This window comes from Haplochromis burtoni, unplaced genomic scaffold, assembly GCF_018398535.1.
Source record: "Haplochromis burtoni strain Fernald_Lab_line unplaced genomic scaffold, NCSU_Asbu1 Contig_135, whole genome shotgun sequence".
Lineage (NCBI taxonomy): Eukaryota > Metazoa > Chordata > Actinopteri > Cichliformes > Cichlidae > Haplochromis > Haplochromis burtoni.
In genome coordinates, this window is record NW_024582496.1 from 414,019 (window position 1) to 433,915 (window position 19,897).

Genomic DNA, 19,897 nt, shown 5'->3' on the forward strand with positions numbered 1-19,897 from the left:
CATTCAAATATATTGAATGTCGCGATGTTGGCAAAGAGAGGAAGTGACGTAAGATTTGCGCATGCGGGGTACCGATCGGGTTTCCGGTACGGATCGGGTAGTGACACGTGTAATAGATGCTGGTCCACTGTGTGGATGTCACGCTTTGCCTCTCGTAAGCGTGAAATGGACAGGATGTTCAAGTTGCAGTAAGCTGCAGTACCAGCAGAGGGCGATATTTTGTTTTAAGCAACCACAAATACAGTCACAGGGAACCATTAAAAGAGACATTACTAACACATTTGCGTGTAAATAGATATCAGGCACCTAGCTTAATCATTTCTGGCATACAAGGGGCCTAGAATGTACTTTGTACCATCGTTGGTCACGACCATCTTCTTTGCTTTAAATATATTATCTCCCACTGCTGGTACTGCCTCTTAAGCATGTGTGACTTCTACACCCTTCTGGTGGATTCTGGCTGGTGAGATGATGTAAGAACAACACCAATACAGGGGTATTTTTTTTTCTTTTTCTTTTTTAAAGAAATCCAATGAAATTGTATATGTTTTACCTGTTGGCTTAGCTGCTAATTTTATTAATTATAACAACATTCCCCCACAAATCAGGTGAGGGGAAAATAATTGAAAGCCACAAGTTTTCACACAAGCTTTAACAAACTAAAGGTGTAAGAGTCTCTCTCCTTTCACACTAATATGCATACACACAGTATACCTTCATATTAACCAGCTCTTTTTGGTAATATGATATAAATAGGAGAAATTGGCTCGAAAACCCTCTCTGAGGACATTAACAAAGCCTTCTTTATTCGGGCAGTAGATAAATGCCTGCTGCTATTCCAGTTCATGTAGTCAAAGCCAAGCTGCATATTTTTACAGAGGACAAAGGCTTATTTCCCTCAGACTTTCCAATGTCAAGAATGTGTTGTTCTGAACTCATCATCTGAATGCGTGTGTAAAATAAGAGTCAAACATCAGTGTGGCACCCTTACTGTCTGAACCCCACTCATTCTTGGTGTGAAGTCACACTTGCAGCTCTGCCCATATGTGATAATCATCTGTCTGCCAAAGAATCAGATCTTTCTCAAATTGGCAGACAAATAGAGCATCTTCAGTGCCAGAGTTACAGCCGTGTGAATATTCCACACTAAACCAAATCGTTTGAAATTTGCCTTGCAGTTATTTACATGGTCTCTGGTGGTTATTAAATCAGTTTGGAAAAAGGTATATAGCAACAGTCATTGCAGCCAGAAATATCTTGACTGAAGTTCAGACACCAAAATGAACACTTTGCCACACTATAAAGCATTTCGCTAAATGGCAGCCGTCCATTTACCCCAGGAGTAACATATGGTCACAGTGTCTGGGTTTTTATTGAAGTGCGTGGTTTGATCAAATTTGAACTCAAATTGAGTGAAGAACAAAAAAGGTAAATATTTTTAAATAAGATTAAGATTTACTCAGACATTGCAGGTTTTTCATAAAGTAAAAACACTGCAAGATCAGTTTGGGTTCTTTTAAGTGTTTTATTTCGACCTGGACCATTACATCTTTGGGGTTTTAGTTTTTACAGTTGTGACAGTGATGCAGTATTTTCAGGACACTTCCTGATTAAAAATGAGCAAAAATTTTACATTTCATGCATAAAAATATTTGTATCATTTTGTGTTGTATATGACCTTTTAAATATCATCAAACATCTGCTTCATATCTACAATATTTTAAATACAAACAAACAGACACTACATTACAGTGCAGTACGTTGCCCTTTAAACAAACTACTCCTTGGAGTAAATATTAAAAAGAAATGTAACATTTGGGGATCAGTGATAACTTAAACTTTGCTAAAGATAGACAGAGGAAGCTTCCTATTTGTTCAGACCTTCTCGACTGTCAGACTCTTCCCCTATTACTGCTTGCTGCCACTGGGGGTCACTAAAGCTTGCATGTCTTTTATACAGCTTTTGAATACAGAGAGGTAATAAACTAAAGAAAAACCTGAACCCTAAAGCAAAGGGGTCCAGTGGACTTGATGTGCTTTGCGGGGAATTTTGATGGCATGATTTAGGCCAAACTGCCCAACCCTAAAAACGATGGTTCACTCTGAATCAATATAATCTACTGGTTGATTGCCACTAAAAGTAAACAGTATAAATAGATTACGAGTGAAGAGTGAAGGCTGTTGTGCTACACCTTTGTTTGGTGTTTTACTGCCACTGTTTCTGGGCGTGGTTCTGTCTGAGTCAGTGTCTAGTTTCTGTGGCCATCATCCTCTCTTTTAAATTAAATCTAAATTAGGCAGGCAGTTAGATTGACTGCTTTGGCATGAAGACAGATTTCTGTTGCACTGCTGCACCATCTGCTGACTCGTCTTGCTAATATTGTATTGATTTAATTCTCCTCATATTCTCTTTAACTGTTAGCTCGGGTAATGCCGAAGATGTGAGACAATGGCGGTAGTTTCGTGCTGGGTTTAATGACTAATTCTCTTTAATTAATCAGGCAGTAAACCATATGGTTGCTTTAAAAATGTTTGAAATTGAAAATTGTTAAAGAAGTGCCACAGCTAATGATAGTTTTATTTGAATAAATTAGACAATTATTTTTGACATTTAATGCGTAAAATGTTAATAACAGCAAACAAATGTCATTCACAATTCTTCGAGCCTGAGCCTAGCCAAGAACTTCATTACTTTGCTTGTTTGGTCACCGTCCAAAAAGAACTATAAATAACAAAGAAGCAGCGGTTCCTTAAATGAAAATCATTAAACAGTTAAAGTGCGTGATTTAGTTTCAAATTCTTTCTGTCGAGAAACGATTGATCTGTCGCTGGGGCTGAGTTTGTATTCTCTTTAAACATGTCACCACAGCACCACAACCCCAACCTTCAGTTATCTCACAACAGAAACTGATTCAGGTCTGGATCCTGTGTGGCAGCGGTGGGTCGTATTTTTGACAGATATTAATTTTAGGCTCCTACTTTGTCACTCTGAAGCCGACTTGGGAGATTAATAATTGAAACCTTTTTTATCACTCTCAGCTTCAGTGTTGTTCAGTGTTCTGCACCACAGTCGTGGTTCTCGCTTCCCAGGCTGGCCGCTGGCAGAAACTGAACTCATCATGTGCTCTTCTCCCAGTTGGCAGGGGGCGTTGTAATGGCGGTGGGTGTTTGGACCTTGGTCCTGAAGAGCGACTACATCAGCCTTCTCTCCTCCAAGACCTACGCTGCCTCCGCCTACATATTGGTCCTGGCTGGAGTCATCGTCATGGTAACAGGCGTGCTGGGCTGCTGTGCCACCTTCAAGGAGCAGAAAAGGCTACTGAGAGCGGTAAGAGATCACGTCAAGGTAGAGAGACAAAACATACGAGTGTGAAAATATCACAGAGTAGAACAGTAACAGCTAAACTGTGCCGCTTAAACAAAAACTGATAGGATGACAGAGGCTGTAAGTCATTTTGTATATTCCTCCTACTACCATCTGTAATTAGAGAGTTCAACTTTCTTAGCCAACTGCACTTTACAGTATTAGCTCATAAACAATAAAAAAATAACATCATAAACAGTAACTTGTTGTTCTGTTGCTTAATGACTGGTCAGTTTATTACATTACAGCAAATATTGTTCTAAAACTGCCTTGGTGTACAGAACAGGAAGGACATTCAGTTAACTAAGAACAAAAGGCATTTCGAAGCATAGATATCAGTAACCACCTCCATTTAGAAAGCCACCATCAATACTAAGCAGGAGTAAAGAATTTGCATTCATACAGATTAGTTGCATGCTGTGGTGCAAATGTTTTCTGCGTGTTTGTTGAGGTATTTCCCCTCTTTGTTGTGATTAGGAGTCATGAGTCAAAATAGTCATTATTACACATATTACACTGGACACTTTTCTTAAAAGTAATGCAGTAATGTTCCTTAATTACTCCCAGGAAAAAGTCATTTGTTATACTCGTCGTTACTTTACTTTCATGGTACTAAATCCTTAATGAGGACACACATCTCTAAGATCTTTCTCTTAGTAGAAACAAGGTACATGAACAGGTAGAAAGTGAGGCTGCAGCCTGATGGGCAGTGTTGGTCAAGTTATTTGAAAAAAGTAATCAGTAACTAATTACTGATTACTTCCCCAAAAAGTAATCCCGTTACTTTACTGATTACTTATTTTCAAAAGTAATTAATTACTTAGTTACTTTTTAAAAACACGATTTACAACCTGAAGAGGTGATAAAGCGATAGATCTTTCAGCCCAATTCTACTTTTTCTACATAATCCATCATACAAAATGTAATCAAATGGAAAAGTCTCTTTTTAAAACTTGTTTTATTAGTTTTGATCTTTTAACTTTATGCATCAAGCAAAAATTTAATTATATGCAACATTCTCTGACTGGAAGAAATTTGTTTAATATTTAAACCTATTTTCTGCACATTCCAGCACATAAAATATATATATATATTTGTGTTTACACTCACTCTTTCAAATAGATGCAAGTAAAACACAGCAGAAAATAAATAACATCAAAGACTAGCGGTCCTGTTGCTCTATTTTCACCTGTAAAGCAGGAATAGGGTAGGCGGAGGTTTGTAACGGTAATCTAATTACCGTTTTTGCAATTGTAATCCCTTACTTTACTCGTTACTTGAAAAAAGTAATCGGATTACAGTAACGCGTTACCTCTGCTGATGGGTCATCAGTTTGTTACCTGTTGGAGTTAAGGGTCTGACTGCTGGGCTCGGCATTCACTCAGCTTTCATTTTGGGTTCTTGGCTAGCTTAGCGTTAGCATGTTGTCTTGGTAAATGCTTGTAAAGAAACGAGGTTGTGTTAGTAGCATAATGTGGCTGTTTCTGTCCTGGATGCAGTTTTCCACTTTACTATTTATCTCATTCATTTGTGCAATAAAAGTAAATGGCCATATTCATGCTCTAGACTGTGTTGGTGTTTCCCTCCTCTGACATGCAAACTGAAATCAACAGATTGTAGTGGAAGTGCAAGAACCGATAACTGGTATCAATAAGCAGGCAGTCTAACAATTCCCAGGAATTGGACTACCTGGAACTGGTTTTCTACAAGAACCGGTTCTCGATTCCTCATCGTTAATCATCTTGATAGAGAATCGAACAAAAGGCAGCCAGCGTCTTTGCACTTTTAATGCCCTTAAAAAAGCCTGGAGAATTATTCTTGAAGATCACGGTGTTTCTAAAAAAATGTGGCCATAAGACATGTCTGTTTGCCTTATTCCATGTATATTTGCGCAATGCGACAATACAATGTAAAGGGGTAGTTCAAGACTTGTACACAGTACTATGCAGACAGACATACACACAGACATGATGAGAGCAGTCGAGGTTGAGGTGTCAGCCTCAGTTGCATTCACTTCAGACCAAACAAACACTTGATGGGAGCGTGTGCCCATATTTGATTTGGCACACGTCGTACACAGACTCAGCACAGGGTTCTGCCAATAGAGACACCTGCATGGCACTAAAACCAGCTCAAAATAGAAACGCATAGAAACCCACTCTTGCACAAACGCTCACTGTGCTCATCCAAACATTTCCACATGGTAAACTTATGCAAGCGCACCACTGTGGGCAGAGCTTAAATGTTTGTGTTACAAGCTTTGCCAGAACAGCTTTGCTTCATTGGCATAAGTCCACTTACTGTAAGTATTTTCTGTAGTACAAGAATAGCATTTCAAACAAAGTTATGTGTTATTGATGACATTGATTCTTTCCTCACAGGAAGCAGGAAAGGTATTGTTGTCTGCATAGCCTCATATGCCAGTAGGATGCTCATACATTATCTTATTCTTGCATTTTATTAGTGTGCTAGTGATGAGCAGCACTGTTTGTAATGGCTAAAGTTACTGAAAAAGACTCCCTTTAATTTCTTATCTGGAAACAGCCAACCGAAAAATATTCAGTCACATGCAAGTGGAATTACGATCTAGTTAAATGGAAAAACAAGATTAGTTACCTCATCAAGATTGGTATCTTGATGATTAGGAAAGTTTTTTGTTGAGTATAATTGATTTGGAGCTGTCTGTTGCTTTTGTCCTTATTGAATTTTGAAGAACAATACACTCAAATGTGGGTGTTGGCTGTAGTTCTCAGAGCAACGAGTGATGGGAATCTGGGCTTTCGATGTTTCAAAATGTAATTAAATAGCCTAATAGATTTGTGTAAAATACATGAAGAAGTACCCACTTTCTCCATTTTATTTGATTCATAACGAGATGCGTGCACCACCTCTTATCGTTTTTCTGTGTGTGGGAGGGGGGGTTGAAATGCTTGGTGCAACTCGAAGAGTTGAGATTAGGGCGATGAATCACGGTGAAAGAATGAACTTGTCGACAAGGAGAGATGCTATCGAGATTGTTAAAGAGGGTGAGCATAAGGGCGGGGGGTGGGGTGGGGGTGGAGGCGGATTAATTGTTGTTATATTTTGTGTGCGGTGAGTGCCTGGTACCTGCTGAGAGTACACAAGAGCGGCGGTGATTGGCAGCACAGTCCTGTACCGTAAAGGTCACAAGTTCTAACAGCAGAAAAAGCTGATCCAGCCTTGACGTCATCAGGACATTCTGCAGCTGTATGACTTAAACAAAGTCACTGCAGTTGCCTTCTAATTAAAGCGAAGGTCCTGTCAGACAGTAAGTAAAGATGTTTGCGATGTATGCTCTGTGCAAAGTATGAGAAGTCAGAAGGACAAAGGAGAACAACTGTCCCGTGGGAAAAGTCGGTTGGGATCTGTCTGCAAACACACAACTTCATTGTGTTGTTGCAGAAAAGCAAAAGAACAAAGGTATGACTCGGGGAAAGCAGAGAGAAACTTTTGCTTTCCAAATGACAGAGCCAAATGGAAAGCAGTCCAAACAGAGGCCGGATCCACCTGTGGAGAAACTGACTTCATGCAGTTTGACTGCACATGTTACAAGCTCGAGTGTTCCTTGGTCTCTGCCCTACTCTCCCTTTTCTGTGTTTGCCTTGACTTCTTAATGCATTTACAATATAGGGCATTAGTGTATCAACTGAAAGACCACAAAATGATGGCTACTTTATAGTTCAATTAAACTTGCAGCCTGCCTGTTCTGTTAACTGGTGGGTTTTTGCAACCTGGTTAAGATCACTGTCAACATTTGACAAGCCATGCAGCTGATTCTGAGATCTCTCATAGGTTTCAAGAAACTAGAAGAAAAATTTGGTGTTAGTGTTAAAGCCATTCCTACTCCTGTAAATACATCTAAATGTGGCAGACATAATGACATACATAATTCTTTGTGTAAAGCTTGGTCTCGGTTTGTGGTCTAAATCGTAGAGTTGGTGCTTAGTTTGACATCTTTGAATAGCCTCTCTGTTTGTGTTTGTGTGCTTGTTTTTTGATGCATGGTGCATTTTGAAGAGTTAGGATTACGGCCATGAATCACAGCGAAGGAATGAACTTGGCAAGAGAGAGCAAACATGGAGAACATAATGGGAGTTTTGTGTGTGTGTGTGTGTGTGTGTGTGTGTGTGTGTGTGTGTGTGTGTGTGTGTGGTGGTGTGTACACCATCCTGACTTTATGTTGCGCATCAAAAGAAGCAAATTCATGGCATCCTGTCGCTACATCTTGGAGGCATTTGCATTTTTAACTCATTAGGACATCTTCATCCAGAATCTTTTATTTATGAATTTCAAATCATCCATAAAAGTGCAGCTGATGTCTCCCTCTTCTATAATAAATTTGACTGATCATCTTATTTATATATTTTTAATATCATTCAGCTACATTTGCTGGCGATATTGCCTGGCGTGGAAAATTGTATGCATTTTTTCCAACTTACCTTTTATGAGCTGGACAGGTAAGATAATTTTTCAGTCCACATGGAAAAAACAAGAGCCTAAAATATCATGTCATCACTACCTAATAACCAATATGTGTTTCATATTGTACCAAGGCTTTTAAAAACAAAGTGCATAAAGATAGAATTTCAAAATCGCTCTTTGCTAAATTATTCTTATATCTATTGAGTGTAGGCACAACAGTGGTTCATCTTTTGACTTGGGTGCCTTTTTATACTTGATTGAATCATAGGTCAGTGTTAAGTGGCTTGACAAACAACATGTGCAAAGATTTTTGAAAGACCTTTAGAAAGCCAGAAGAGCTATTGCTCAAGATTACTTTAAAGACTTTTGAAAAAGTGGTTCAAGAGGGCTGCTTCAAGACTTTTGCACATTACCTGTTGAGAGAATTCAATAAAAAAAACTTAAACTACAGGTAATGGGTAAATAGATAAACAAAAAACTAAATAACTAATAACCACTATCAGAAAGTTGTGGACTTCTGATTCAAGTTTCTCCAGTTTGAGGATTTTATATTTTTTAAATAATCAACATTTTTAAGAAATGCAGCTGAACCTTTGCATTCACCAGCAAGCACAGTGCATTTAATGAGTAAGGCGATTACACGCCCCGCTAGCAACTAAATTACAAAAGGTGGCTGGTTCAGTACCTTGAAAGGCCAACGCTCATCCAACTGTGATCGGTACGATTAAAAGTCACCTTCAGCATAACTTTGTTGCTCCAGGCTTAGTAATTGTAAAGGCAGCACTACGCCTCCAATAAAACCTGAAATGGAGACACAGTTAAACATTGATGTGCATGCAAATATGGGTTTCTTCTTTGCAGCACTATATTGTTCACTGTGGCGGAGGTACATTCAGATGAAGGAGAGAAAATGTTATATACACTCTGGAGTAAAACACATGCTGTCAAAGTAGGACACTAAAAGCCAAAGAAATCTGTTCAAATATTTTCTAATAACCACAGCAATGTGCGAGTGATTTGACTCTGATATGTTAGCTGTGTGAGAGAAAAAAGAAAACTGTAGTTCAGTCAGAAAGCCTACATGGAAAGGATGCAGTGGAGTCTGAGGCCAACACAGTGCTTTAGAAAGCATTTTATTCATATGAACCTGCTGAGAGTCATTTTGGCAGTAATTACCCTGTACCCTTAAGTCACCCGGGAGAAGACTGGCAGCGCAGACGTAAAATGAGAGAGACTGTGCCTGAGATCTCGAGGAGGCCCGCAAAGTCGATGCAGTCAGTAATTCGTCTCTATAGCCAACAACAAGTTCTCTGTCACGCCCTGTGTACGTCACTGTCCGTGTGGGATCAGTCTGGAAAAGCTGTGCGTGCGATTGTGTGCAAAGGAGTGAGAACAGGCAGAGCCACACGACACAGTTATGTCACAGTATCAGGGAAGTAGCCGTAATTCTATGTATGTTCAATTGCAACTGTATATACTGTAGGCTGCAGGTGATGTTGTGATTGATGTTTAAAATATATACATATATAAAATATTAAAATATTTACATATATAATCATAAATTGGAGGAAGGTGTTTTTTTTCTATGGAATGTTATTACTAAAACCACAGATTTATATTTGGGGTATAATATAAGTGAGAAAAATCTAATAATCCTGTTGCCTAATAAGAGTTTCAGATGACATCAGAGACATTTTAAGCAAGTTTTCATCATTGTTTTGACTTTTTTTTTCTTTTTTGCAGCAGAACATTTCACACCTAAAATATATTATCTAACTCAATAGTCTCCGGAAATTAAAGAAGGAGAAATTAGATGTGAAATATCATTGAAAATGCGATAAAAGCGTATCTAATCCTGCAGTGTCTCCTTTATAAGTCATCCCACAGATGTCCTCATACACGCGTATGAGATCACTTTACACGTGGTAAGTATCAAATCCAGATTAATCCAATCATGGGAGGAAAATGATGTAAAAACAACATCATTCCAGGTGTGCATGGATTAAAAAAACTAAACTATATCTGTATTTTCATGTGTTGTCTTTCTCTTCAAACCCTTAACACTGCATCAAATGCATCTTGAAGTCTGCTCAGCATTCAGGCTCAGAGCTGCTCGGAGATCTAATCAGCAGCAGCTATCAAATCAAAGGCCCAAGTCCTTTTTACCGGGCTGATTTTCTCCCCTGTGGAAGCAGCAGGCCAGAGGAATTTAGGCCAAGGTTTGGGTCAGATAATAATCTCTTCTTGTCTTTAACTCTGAAGAGGAGAAGTTCAACTTTTCACTTGGCTTGAAAGGCAGACGCTCCCCCTAATTTTCCAATGGGCTTGGTCACGAAACAGATGCAGATGATAAACTCTGTGACATGTGCCACTCTGCAGTGACTCAAAAGTTTTGCAGTTTCATCCTGGAGTCTTACTCAGAGCAAAAGAGCAGAACAAGAGTGGATGATTAAGCAGAGAACGGTATTATTGTAATTTTGTCATCTGTTTTATGTCCTGGCAGAGTCATTCATCTACTTTACACTGTTACAAGGCTCTTAAGTCCACCTGTATGATATAATACCGTCCTTGGATTGGGTTATATCTACATGCATGAATGCCATAAACACTCAGTCTTGTGAATTTCCCGAATGTGTGAAATTTTTGTCTGTGTAAAGCTCTGCCATTTACTACCCTTAGAGGTCTAGAGTTCTACTTACAATATTTATATCAGCTGTACATTACTACATTAGACGTTCTTGTTTTGACAGACAGCATCATAACAGTTTTGAAATAATGTCATTTAAATGTGTAACTTTTCTTAAAATGACAATTTAATGCTGCGTAATGATGCGTGAGCGTAATCAAATACTCTAAGGGAGGTTGTTGCATAGAATTGTTTCTTTGGTCATTATAGATAGACAGACAGCTTTTGCTTCACTGAAACAATTACCCACATCATTCCACCACTTTTATACTCGCAGGAACATTTCTCCTCCAAAGGTGTGTGACTGTGCAACTTTCTGCACCTGCAAACACACCGAGAAGAAATCCCAGCTGTGTTCAACTACATGCTCCAAATATATGTTTAATGCAAAGTTACAAAAGAGTCATACCATCAGGTTGCTCCAAGAACTCATCTTTACAGTGTAAATTATGATGGCCAGCATTCATTGTTGAAAAATTGTGTCAGTGATGGAAAATATTCTGGCATACTGCAGACATCAACCTACTTAACAATTTTTATTACAGTTTATCAGTTTTTTTCCATGTTTGTCACTATATATTCAAAGCTTTTCGTAACACATTTGTGCTTGTATAAGGGTAAATTAAGGACACTATCACTTTGTGCTATCAGCAAAGTCTGAATTGATTTTTGCTCCAAGTTATTCCTTTTTCAAATACTTTTACAAACCTGCAGAGGACAACATTGTCTAGTTTTTGTATTTCTGATAGACAGCTTAATATAAGTTAGCCAACCCTTTGCCATTGCATTGTTTCTGTTTGGTTCTACCTCTCTAACAGTGCTGTGTGGATGACTTTGCTGCATGAGTGGGTTTGATTACATTATTCTTGCTCAAGGAAGGATGACACAAGGCCTTGGAAAGGAAACATAGTTCAAGCTGGCTTAAGAGAATCATGTTTCAAGTGGTGTCAAAGGCAGCCCCGCAAGCTGCCACATCACATTTGTAACCAACTGGTCGTGTCGCTTTATCACCATCCACTAACTGTAATTCCTTCTTCTCTGTGTTTCCAGTACTTCATTCTGCTGCTGTGTATCTTCCTGTTGGAGATCCTGGCCGGTGTCCTTGCTTATATCTACTATCAGCAGGTAATTCCCATTGTATCATTAAAAAAAACACCCTTCTTGTAATGTATGTATGTGTGAAATTGAAATAGGAGCAGGTGGCAGATATTGCAAGAGTGGATATTTATTTTAGATGACAAAAAACGTAATTTCAACTCTGGTTAGCATTTTGTAACTTATTATAGCATCTTTACTAAATCTGTGTTACCATCTCGCGTCGACTCCAGTCTGCTGTATTACAGTAAATCATCATCTGATATTAAAAAATGATGTTAAGGTGTGTAGCATATATTGCATTGTGCAAAAATTCAATAGAGCATGCTTGACAAATGTGTTGTGTCTCCTAATCCAAGCACGTAGTCAAAAGCATTGTAATAATACACAGACAACTGTTTCATTTCCCACATGGCATGTGCTCTGCTGTAATTTTAACCACGACAAAAACCAGCGTGAGAAACGAGATTCCAGAAAAGGCGTATAAGACGGCCCATTAAAAATACAAATATCTGACTGCCCATATTACTTGTGGTACATTGAGTCCAAATGGAATGAAAAATGCCTGCAGCAGGACACATAATAAGCCTGAATGCACTGTGTCAGAATCATTTCAAAGCATTTGCTTTGATTTTGAACTCAAATACACAGAATTTTCAAACTTATTTCATTTCACTCCACTAAAGAATGAAGAACCTTACTGGCAGGTTAATGACTGAAAAAAGTAGAAACACCACAGACTGTGTACTAAATGCACACGGTTTGGTTTTCAAGTGATTATTTTCTCGTGTGTAGTTAATGTATAAGCTAAACTAAAACTGACAGCCTCCCTCGGCACATTTCTGCTGTACCACTGTAGAGTTATACTGACTGCACTGCAAACAAGAGCAAATGACAAGCATTTTTCCTTTAGGAATATTAACATGACATTGCTCTCTACCAACATCGCTCCCACCCCGCTTAGTCTTATAAGTGGCTTGTAGCTCAGGAACAGGACTTTTCTCAGTCTAGAGGTACACTGTTTTCACTTTAACTGCCTCTTTCATTAATGCACAGTTCATGAGCAGCCACTGAGGTCCATGGCTGTGTGCCGCTTCCTAAAGCTCTGTCTACTTTACTTGCCTCAAAATATTCTCACAAGCATTAAGTTGTGTTAAAGTCTCTAAAGCCTCTTCCCCTGTTATTAATCTTTTCACTCTCTCTGCTAATAAGTTGTGAGAACGATACCAAGATGAACAACTCATGTAACATGCTTGTAATTCACAAACGCACCCATTTTTAGCTACAGATTCTGCACAAGGGATTTGCTCAGACTTTATTTTGTTTTTGTAATCAGACATGATCATAAACCTCTTTGTGATTGCTTTGTTTGCGAGCTGCTTCCCTAGGTTGCTCATAGTTTGCATGAATTACTTGTCTGCAAACCTTCACCATTTAACTTTCACTATTATTACAAAAATAATTCTCATTTTTCAGGAGCCATTTGAAATTTCTCTCTGTCCCCAAATGGCTGAGATTTAGTGAACATGGTCAAACCTATGCAGAGGTGGTTATCCTGTCTGTGTTCAGACAGAAGTACCATGACACAACATGATATCCCTGTAAAGCTCGTTTTGTGTTCTTTCCAAAATCATTTTAGATTTTGTCTCTAGCAAATATCTAGTAAATTGTAAAATGAGCTCACTGCTGGTCTGATGGTAAAGAAAAAAAGGGTTAATAGACTTCAAACAGATGCCATGTATTAAAATACACACCTTATTCATAGACTGTTTTTAACAGGTTGTATTCATGCTGGTTTCTGATCTAAAGTTTTGCTTTGAGTGACAGGGTTGGGCACTAGCAAAGTACTGAGCTTGCCCATAGTTTGATAAATGAAGCTGATTGGTCGCAAACTCTACTCACGCCATGCTTACTTTCGCGTTAAACCAGCGGTCCACCCCGGGCCTCGGACCGGTACCGGTCCGTGAGTCGTTTGGTACCGGGCCGCGAGAGTTGAGGCTCAGGTGTGAAATGTATGGTTTTCAGGGTTTTTATCGGTTTTCAGCGTTATTTTGTTATCGTTTTTATCGTTAACTCGGTTTTCCTGGGTCTTTTCACGTGTGTTATGAATAAATCTTCTTTTTTCAGTACCAGTACTAGTTTTATTTTGTTGTATTTATCCGCAACACCTTAAAGGCCGGTCCGTGAAAATATTGTCGGGCATAAACCGGTCCGTGGGGCAAAAAAGGTTGAGGACCACTGCTCTAAACTGTAGTAAAACTTGAAAAAGTGCAATGCAAAACAGAAAACGTTGTGCCTCACCACAAGACACAACTTTTATGTTGAAGGTAAACAGTCTTTGTTTACAGTGTGCGTCACACTTTTCAGAGTTTCTCTACGACTTGGCGAATAGTTTGCTACTGTTTGCAGACAAGTCTGTATGTGTCATACAAATGATTCGCAACCACAGCGACCTACTAGCAACACATGTAGGTTTATACAGTGCAGCACCGTATACTTACTAGTGACAGCTAGCAACCTCGCAGAACAGCTTATAGCCAGAAATACATTTTTTCCTAGCAAGCAGTGGTTGTCAGGGGGTCACTGACGCTGACCGTTTCCCAGGGATTGCCTTCAGCAGCAAATTGCAACTGGTGGTCCAGCCTTGTATGGCCTATTATTATCATTAACAGAAAACAAGCTAACAAAAGAAAAAGCATATTTCAAGTATATCAAAGACCCATGATGCTGTTCTTGCTTTTAAATGAATATGTATTCAATAAAACAGCAGTACTAAACTGCTCCTGTGTAAAGATGGGAAGCACTGAGATGCAGGTAATGGCTGTGGTTCATCCCGGTGTCATAGTCATGCGACCATCCATTGTGCCTGGAATTCATGTTTGCTCATACTCGTATGTGGTTAATGCAGTGTCATGGTGTAGTTCACTCCCATACTGGCTCTCTCATACTTACGGAGTCCCTTTAAAATGTGAATGACTGTTTTCATTCACCGCTGCAGTGTTTGTGAAACTGTCAACAGGTAAAATGAAAACCTGAACACCTCCTCTTCTTTCCTCTTCTTTGTTTTCACCTCGCGTCTCTCATCTTTCTCTGCCCTCCCTTCCTCTCTTCATCATTCATTCCCTTGATATCTCCTTCATGCTTTGATTTACAGTGGTTTCCCAGCTGGCTTGTTGCCATAGAAACTGAGCCCCCCAGACCTTCCACTCCTGCGTTTTCTGCCACTGGTCTAGAGAACAAAAAAATAAATAAAATAAAACCCAAAAAACAGACTTCCTCTGCTTTTACACTAGCTTCGTCTTCATACGCCTCTCTGTTGTTAGAAGTACTTCCGTGATGTGTATTTTAAATCCCGTGTGCTATGATGTGCTGGAGAATCAGTAGTCGAAGCGACAAATTCATCACTTTAGGTCATGCTCTGTCGTGCTGCCTTCCCATTTTTGTTGGCTGATACTACATGTACACCTGTGTGCGTGTTTCTGAACAGTTGAATGATGAGCTGAAGCAGAACCTAAAGAAGACCATGACTGACGAGTATAATCAAACAAACTCCGAGCACATCACCAAGGCTGTAGACAAGCTGCAGCAGGAGGTAAGTGTCTGCAATGGATGAAGGAGTCCAGACACAAATGTTGTGCAGCTTTGTGAGATTTCTTTGCACATTTGAATTTCTACATTGGCCAGCGTGGATGGAATTTCGGTTGTTGCGTGCATCCACTTTTTCATATTGCAAATGAACCTGGACTTCCAAGCCAAAGTCACATGGACTCACATGTGGTTTGTTGATTGGACAGCCCTCATGCTACCCTATCATCTCATCAGATTAGAGATTTTCGAGATGGGAGCGAGTCAAAGTAAATCCAATTCAGTCCACGACTTCATCTAAGCATGATGGACTGGTCTGCACTCTCTGCTGTAATTTACCTTCTCTTCTAGTCAAACGAGCTGACAGCGCATTAAGAAATGTGTAAATCTGAGGTGCTGTTAAGACTTCTGTTAGTTTTTATACTCATTGCTTAGTTTTTTGAGTATAAAATCTTGTCTTTCACACATCAACATGTAGTCATTCTTCTAAACTTCATTTTGCATAATTTCCAAAAAAACATGAATTTGCACTATTAAAGGAATTTGTAAATGTTCTTTTAATGGAGTCATTTTTATCATATATTCAAATAGCATCAGTATGAGAACAGAACTACAGTATACATGCATACAGTACATACATTTCCCTCAAAGTAAATATGAGGAAAATGTGAATCTTAAAGTTTACTTTAAAAATAAAACAATTGGCTCAAACTGAGTTGTAAATCTTGAGCAGGAGCTGCACCTCCGTTGAATATGGAAACAACATTTGGATTTGCAAAACAATTCACAATTCAATCACAACGGTATTTTACTTTACAGTGGGCCTTTTTGAGTGCAGCTTTTCAAGTTTTGCCATCAGATTTGATTGTGAATTCGATTTTGATATCAAAACTATTTGATCTTCATGTGAAAAAGAACGTTTTCACAACTAAGTACATCCCACGACTCGGTAGCTTGGAGAACCACCTTTAGCAACAATAACATAAAGTAACCATTTGCTGCGTGACCTTGTCAGTCTCTCACATCGTTGTAGAAGAATTCTGGTCCGCTCTTCTTTACAGTGGGTGTTCATTCATGCACAGTTTGATACCTTGCTCAGCCAGTTGTAGATTTGCTGCTACTGATTGATCTGTTGCTTGACCCAGTTTGGCCAATTAGCAATTATACATATTTGACTCTAGAATATTTGGTGTACAGAGAGAGGAATTCATGATTGATTTGATTACTGCAAGGTATCATCAGCCTATTTAGGCCAGCTTAAGTTTACTTTAAAGACAGGAATGTGGGAAATGGTTATTCTGACTCTATCGAAAGTCAACAAAATCCACTTACTGACTTGCAGTATAAAAAACCCCTTTGTTTAAACTCTAAAAAAAATAAAAATAAAAATAAAAATGGCCCATTAAGGTTTTACATAAATGTAGTTTCCAGTTTTAACATGAAGCCAAGCAAACTGCCTGCTGATGTTTGCCTTACTGGGGGAATCAATCATCTTATAATGCTCATAATAATGCTTTGAACCAAGAGAACACGTATGCAGAGTTTTGCTCAAGTGAAGTGCAACACTTAATTATTTGTTATCAGTATAAACCAGTTCTTTCATGGATGTTTGTCTGAGTCTTTTATACTTTCCTGCTGTCAGTGAAGTGTTTTTCTTCCGTCTCCTCCATCAGTTCAAGTGCTGTGGAAGCAACAGTTCAGCTGACTGGGCTGAGAGCGTCTATATTCGCTCTGGTGCAAAAGGCAGGAAGGTGCCTGACAGCTGCTGTAAGACCATCACCAACATGTGCGGTATAAGAGACCACCCATCCAACATCTACAAGGTGGAGGTGAGTGCGTGAACGGTGTCGGGGGGTGGGGGTGGGGAGGGCTTCATCTGTATTTCTCTCATGTCTCGAGATGTCAGCATAGAGGCAGTGTGGCGTGAGCGTAGCAGAAAAAAGAACAGCCATCACATCCAAACTGTATACATAACATTGTTTGCAGTGAGACTCCAGCAACACTCCCACATCAACTGATGCAACATGAAGACACTCTTTGTTTTTCATTTAGGGTGGTTGCATCACTAAACTGGAGAATTTCATCTTGGACCACCTGAAGATCATTGGAGCCGTCGGTGTTGGGATCGCTTGTGTACAGGTGAGCAAAAAAATAAAGAAAATGCCTTTAGCATTGTGCTTACACACAGAGACTCAATAAATGTATGTAAACCTATGGAGAATACAGCTTTGCTAAATTACGTTTTTATTTTCATCTGTTTTAATCCCCAGATCATCGGGATGGTGTTTACATGCTGCCTATATCGAAATCTAAAGGCAGAGCCGTACTAAGAGAAGCAAAAGAAGAAAAATGTATGAGTGAAGGAGGTAACTTCATCACCGCATGCCATACTCAAATAGCCCATAGGTTCTTTTATTTATCCTCCGCATAGGGGAGGATTTGTTTGGCAAGGGATCAAATTGCACATCTGAGCATCTCATTTTGGTAAACAAAGGGTAGAAAAAAAACCCACTACAAGGTTTCTTGAAGTAATTAGGCTCTCAAATTGCACTCTCAGCTCCATCTTCAAGATCACAGCACTGTGAGAAAAAGCCTCAGAGAGAAACTGATGAGAATTTTAACTGATTGTGTAAATTAGTGTGAGACAGCCTCCCTGGGACTCAAACATTGTAGTTTTCTTCCACTCGGATTCCCTCAATGTACTTTTATATGTGTAGACCAGGTGCTACACCCGAGAGTGGTGTAAAGATCAGTGGAGTAAAACTGGCACTTTGCAGGAAAATGTTAATCCTGGTCACAGCAGCTTCTTTTCTCCATCAGCATAGCTTAACAAGCTCACCTTTGGGGCCCTCTTCAACTGCAGTAGTGTTTAGTTTCCACATTAACAAGACAGTCCTGTGTTTTAGATCTTCTTCTGTAATGACCTTTAAACATGGGAACAAATATATATATATATCATCTATTTTCTTTTACATATGTACTTTCTTATGAGCTGTTAATACTTTTGCCTTTATTACCTAATCTGTCTCCTTACTAAAACATGTCTGATCATGTTTTAAGTCTCCTAAGAACACATTTTCTGCCAGAATGAAGGTGAACAGGTTAGTGCCTTGCTCAGCACCATAACTGTGCCATTTGATGTCCTAACACCAGCCTTTAAACACGGTTTGACTAGTTTAGGTGTAAACACTGATCTCATTGAAGGGAGTTTGTGATTATGAGCAGTCCCACTGATATTGTTCAAACGAAAGTGCGTCTTGTTTTTGATTTTATTGCCTTTTGTTTTTATACACTGATGCCAAAGTCATCAACTGTAACACTGGACCTACTCTGTCTCCTCCAGCCTTATTCCTATACATACTGATGTCTCTGTTTTTGTAAATGAAGATTTTTTTTTTTACTCTGCTATAAACTGCGACTATATTATTGTATTTAATACACACTGTAGAAAATGATATTCTCTCACTGTTAGTAATGATCTTTCCTTTGTGCCTCAAAGCTAAAACCAGGCTAATCTGCTGTATTTCTGTCCTCCTGGTAATCCAGGATGTATTTTAGTTTAAATAAACATTGATTAAAAATGTGCTTTGCTTCTGCTGTGTTTGCTCTCATAGGAGAACATTAGCATTGTTAATGGTGTATTTTAAACAGCAGTATTGCACAAATACTGAGTGATGCCCTTCACAATAAAGGTTCACTCAAGTCATGTCATCACAGAAACTGCCAAAAAAGGCCCTCACATTATTGTATAAAGACAAACCATGTGCCTGTGACCAGTGGCCCTTACCAAATTGGCACCAGCTTACAGGTGCATTAGTGTATTAACCAGAAGTCAATTGTCTGTACTGTAGTACTGTGATGATGAAGATTTGGGATGTGAGCCACATTCCAGACAGCTGCTTTTACAATGTATTACCTATACCATGACAGTTAGATGGCCTTGTAATGAGAGCCATCGTGCTGTTGGGCACGAGGCAGGGTAGTTTGAACCCTAGTAATGTTAAGATTAACAGTGGGACATTTGTCATTTGGGTGAGTGGCAGCAGTTAGTGCATGCAAACACAGGGAGGCAGCACTCACCTGGCTTTCAGCACCACAACATCACACTGATGAAAACAGCTGGTGTGTGAGTGTGTCTGTGTGTAAAACACCTAGAGGCTATTGAGGATCACCCCCCCTACACACACACACATACACATTTCCCACACCCACCCACCGACACTACAACCACCCGAACTTTCCCAGTCATTCCTATTACAGAATGACATTATAAGCTTTATTAGTTTCCCGGAGTGTTCGGGGGGGGGGGGGCAAAAAGGGCAAATTAGGCCTTTCAAACATGCACACGGTGACAAATGTCACTTGGACAGTGAGCTGTGCCTACTCACAGTTCTGTTTGTACATAATATTAATTATTTCCAAAATATGCTTCTGTGTAACAAGCAGAAAGGAAATCAAATGGCAACCGGTCAGCTCACAGCTACTAATTGGTTTCCACTGGGACTGCTAACAATGCAAATTAAGCCATTTCTCAGTTAGTGAAGCTGGCAGTGTAAAAACATTTCCCCCTGTGTGTAGCAGGCACACATGGCGAAATGAAACGACACAAATCAGTGTGTATTGTCACACCACCCCTTTAAGGTGCTCTAAACAGTACACCTCACGAAAGCTGAGTCATCCTCGGCAAAATGGGAGGGGTTCGTGTTTTTTTTTTTTTTGTTTTT

The 19,897-nt window shown here is 39.3% G+C and overlaps 1 protein-coding gene across 1 annotated transcript in view; it reads left to right on the plus strand.

The window, feature by feature from the left end:
- The window catches only part of cd151l (CD151 antigen, like), a 24,336-nt gene extending 5,578 nt beyond the window's left edge, over positions 1 to 18,758 (plus strand). The window contains exons 3-8 of the mRNA XM_042224320.1: positions 3,137 to 3,328; positions 11,544 to 11,618; positions 15,076 to 15,180; positions 16,847 to 17,002; positions 17,226 to 17,312; positions 17,444 to 18,758. Coding sequence (XP_042080254.1) covers positions 3,137 to 3,328; positions 11,544 to 11,618; positions 15,076 to 15,180; positions 16,847 to 17,002; positions 17,226 to 17,312; positions 17,444 to 17,503 — 675 coding nt within the window. The 3' untranslated portion in view covers positions 17,504 to 18,758. The remainder of the gene's footprint in view (positions 1 to 3,136; positions 3,329 to 11,543; positions 11,619 to 15,075; positions 15,181 to 16,846; positions 17,003 to 17,225; positions 17,313 to 17,443) is intronic.
- Positions 18,759 to 19,897: the final 1,139 nt, after the last annotated feature.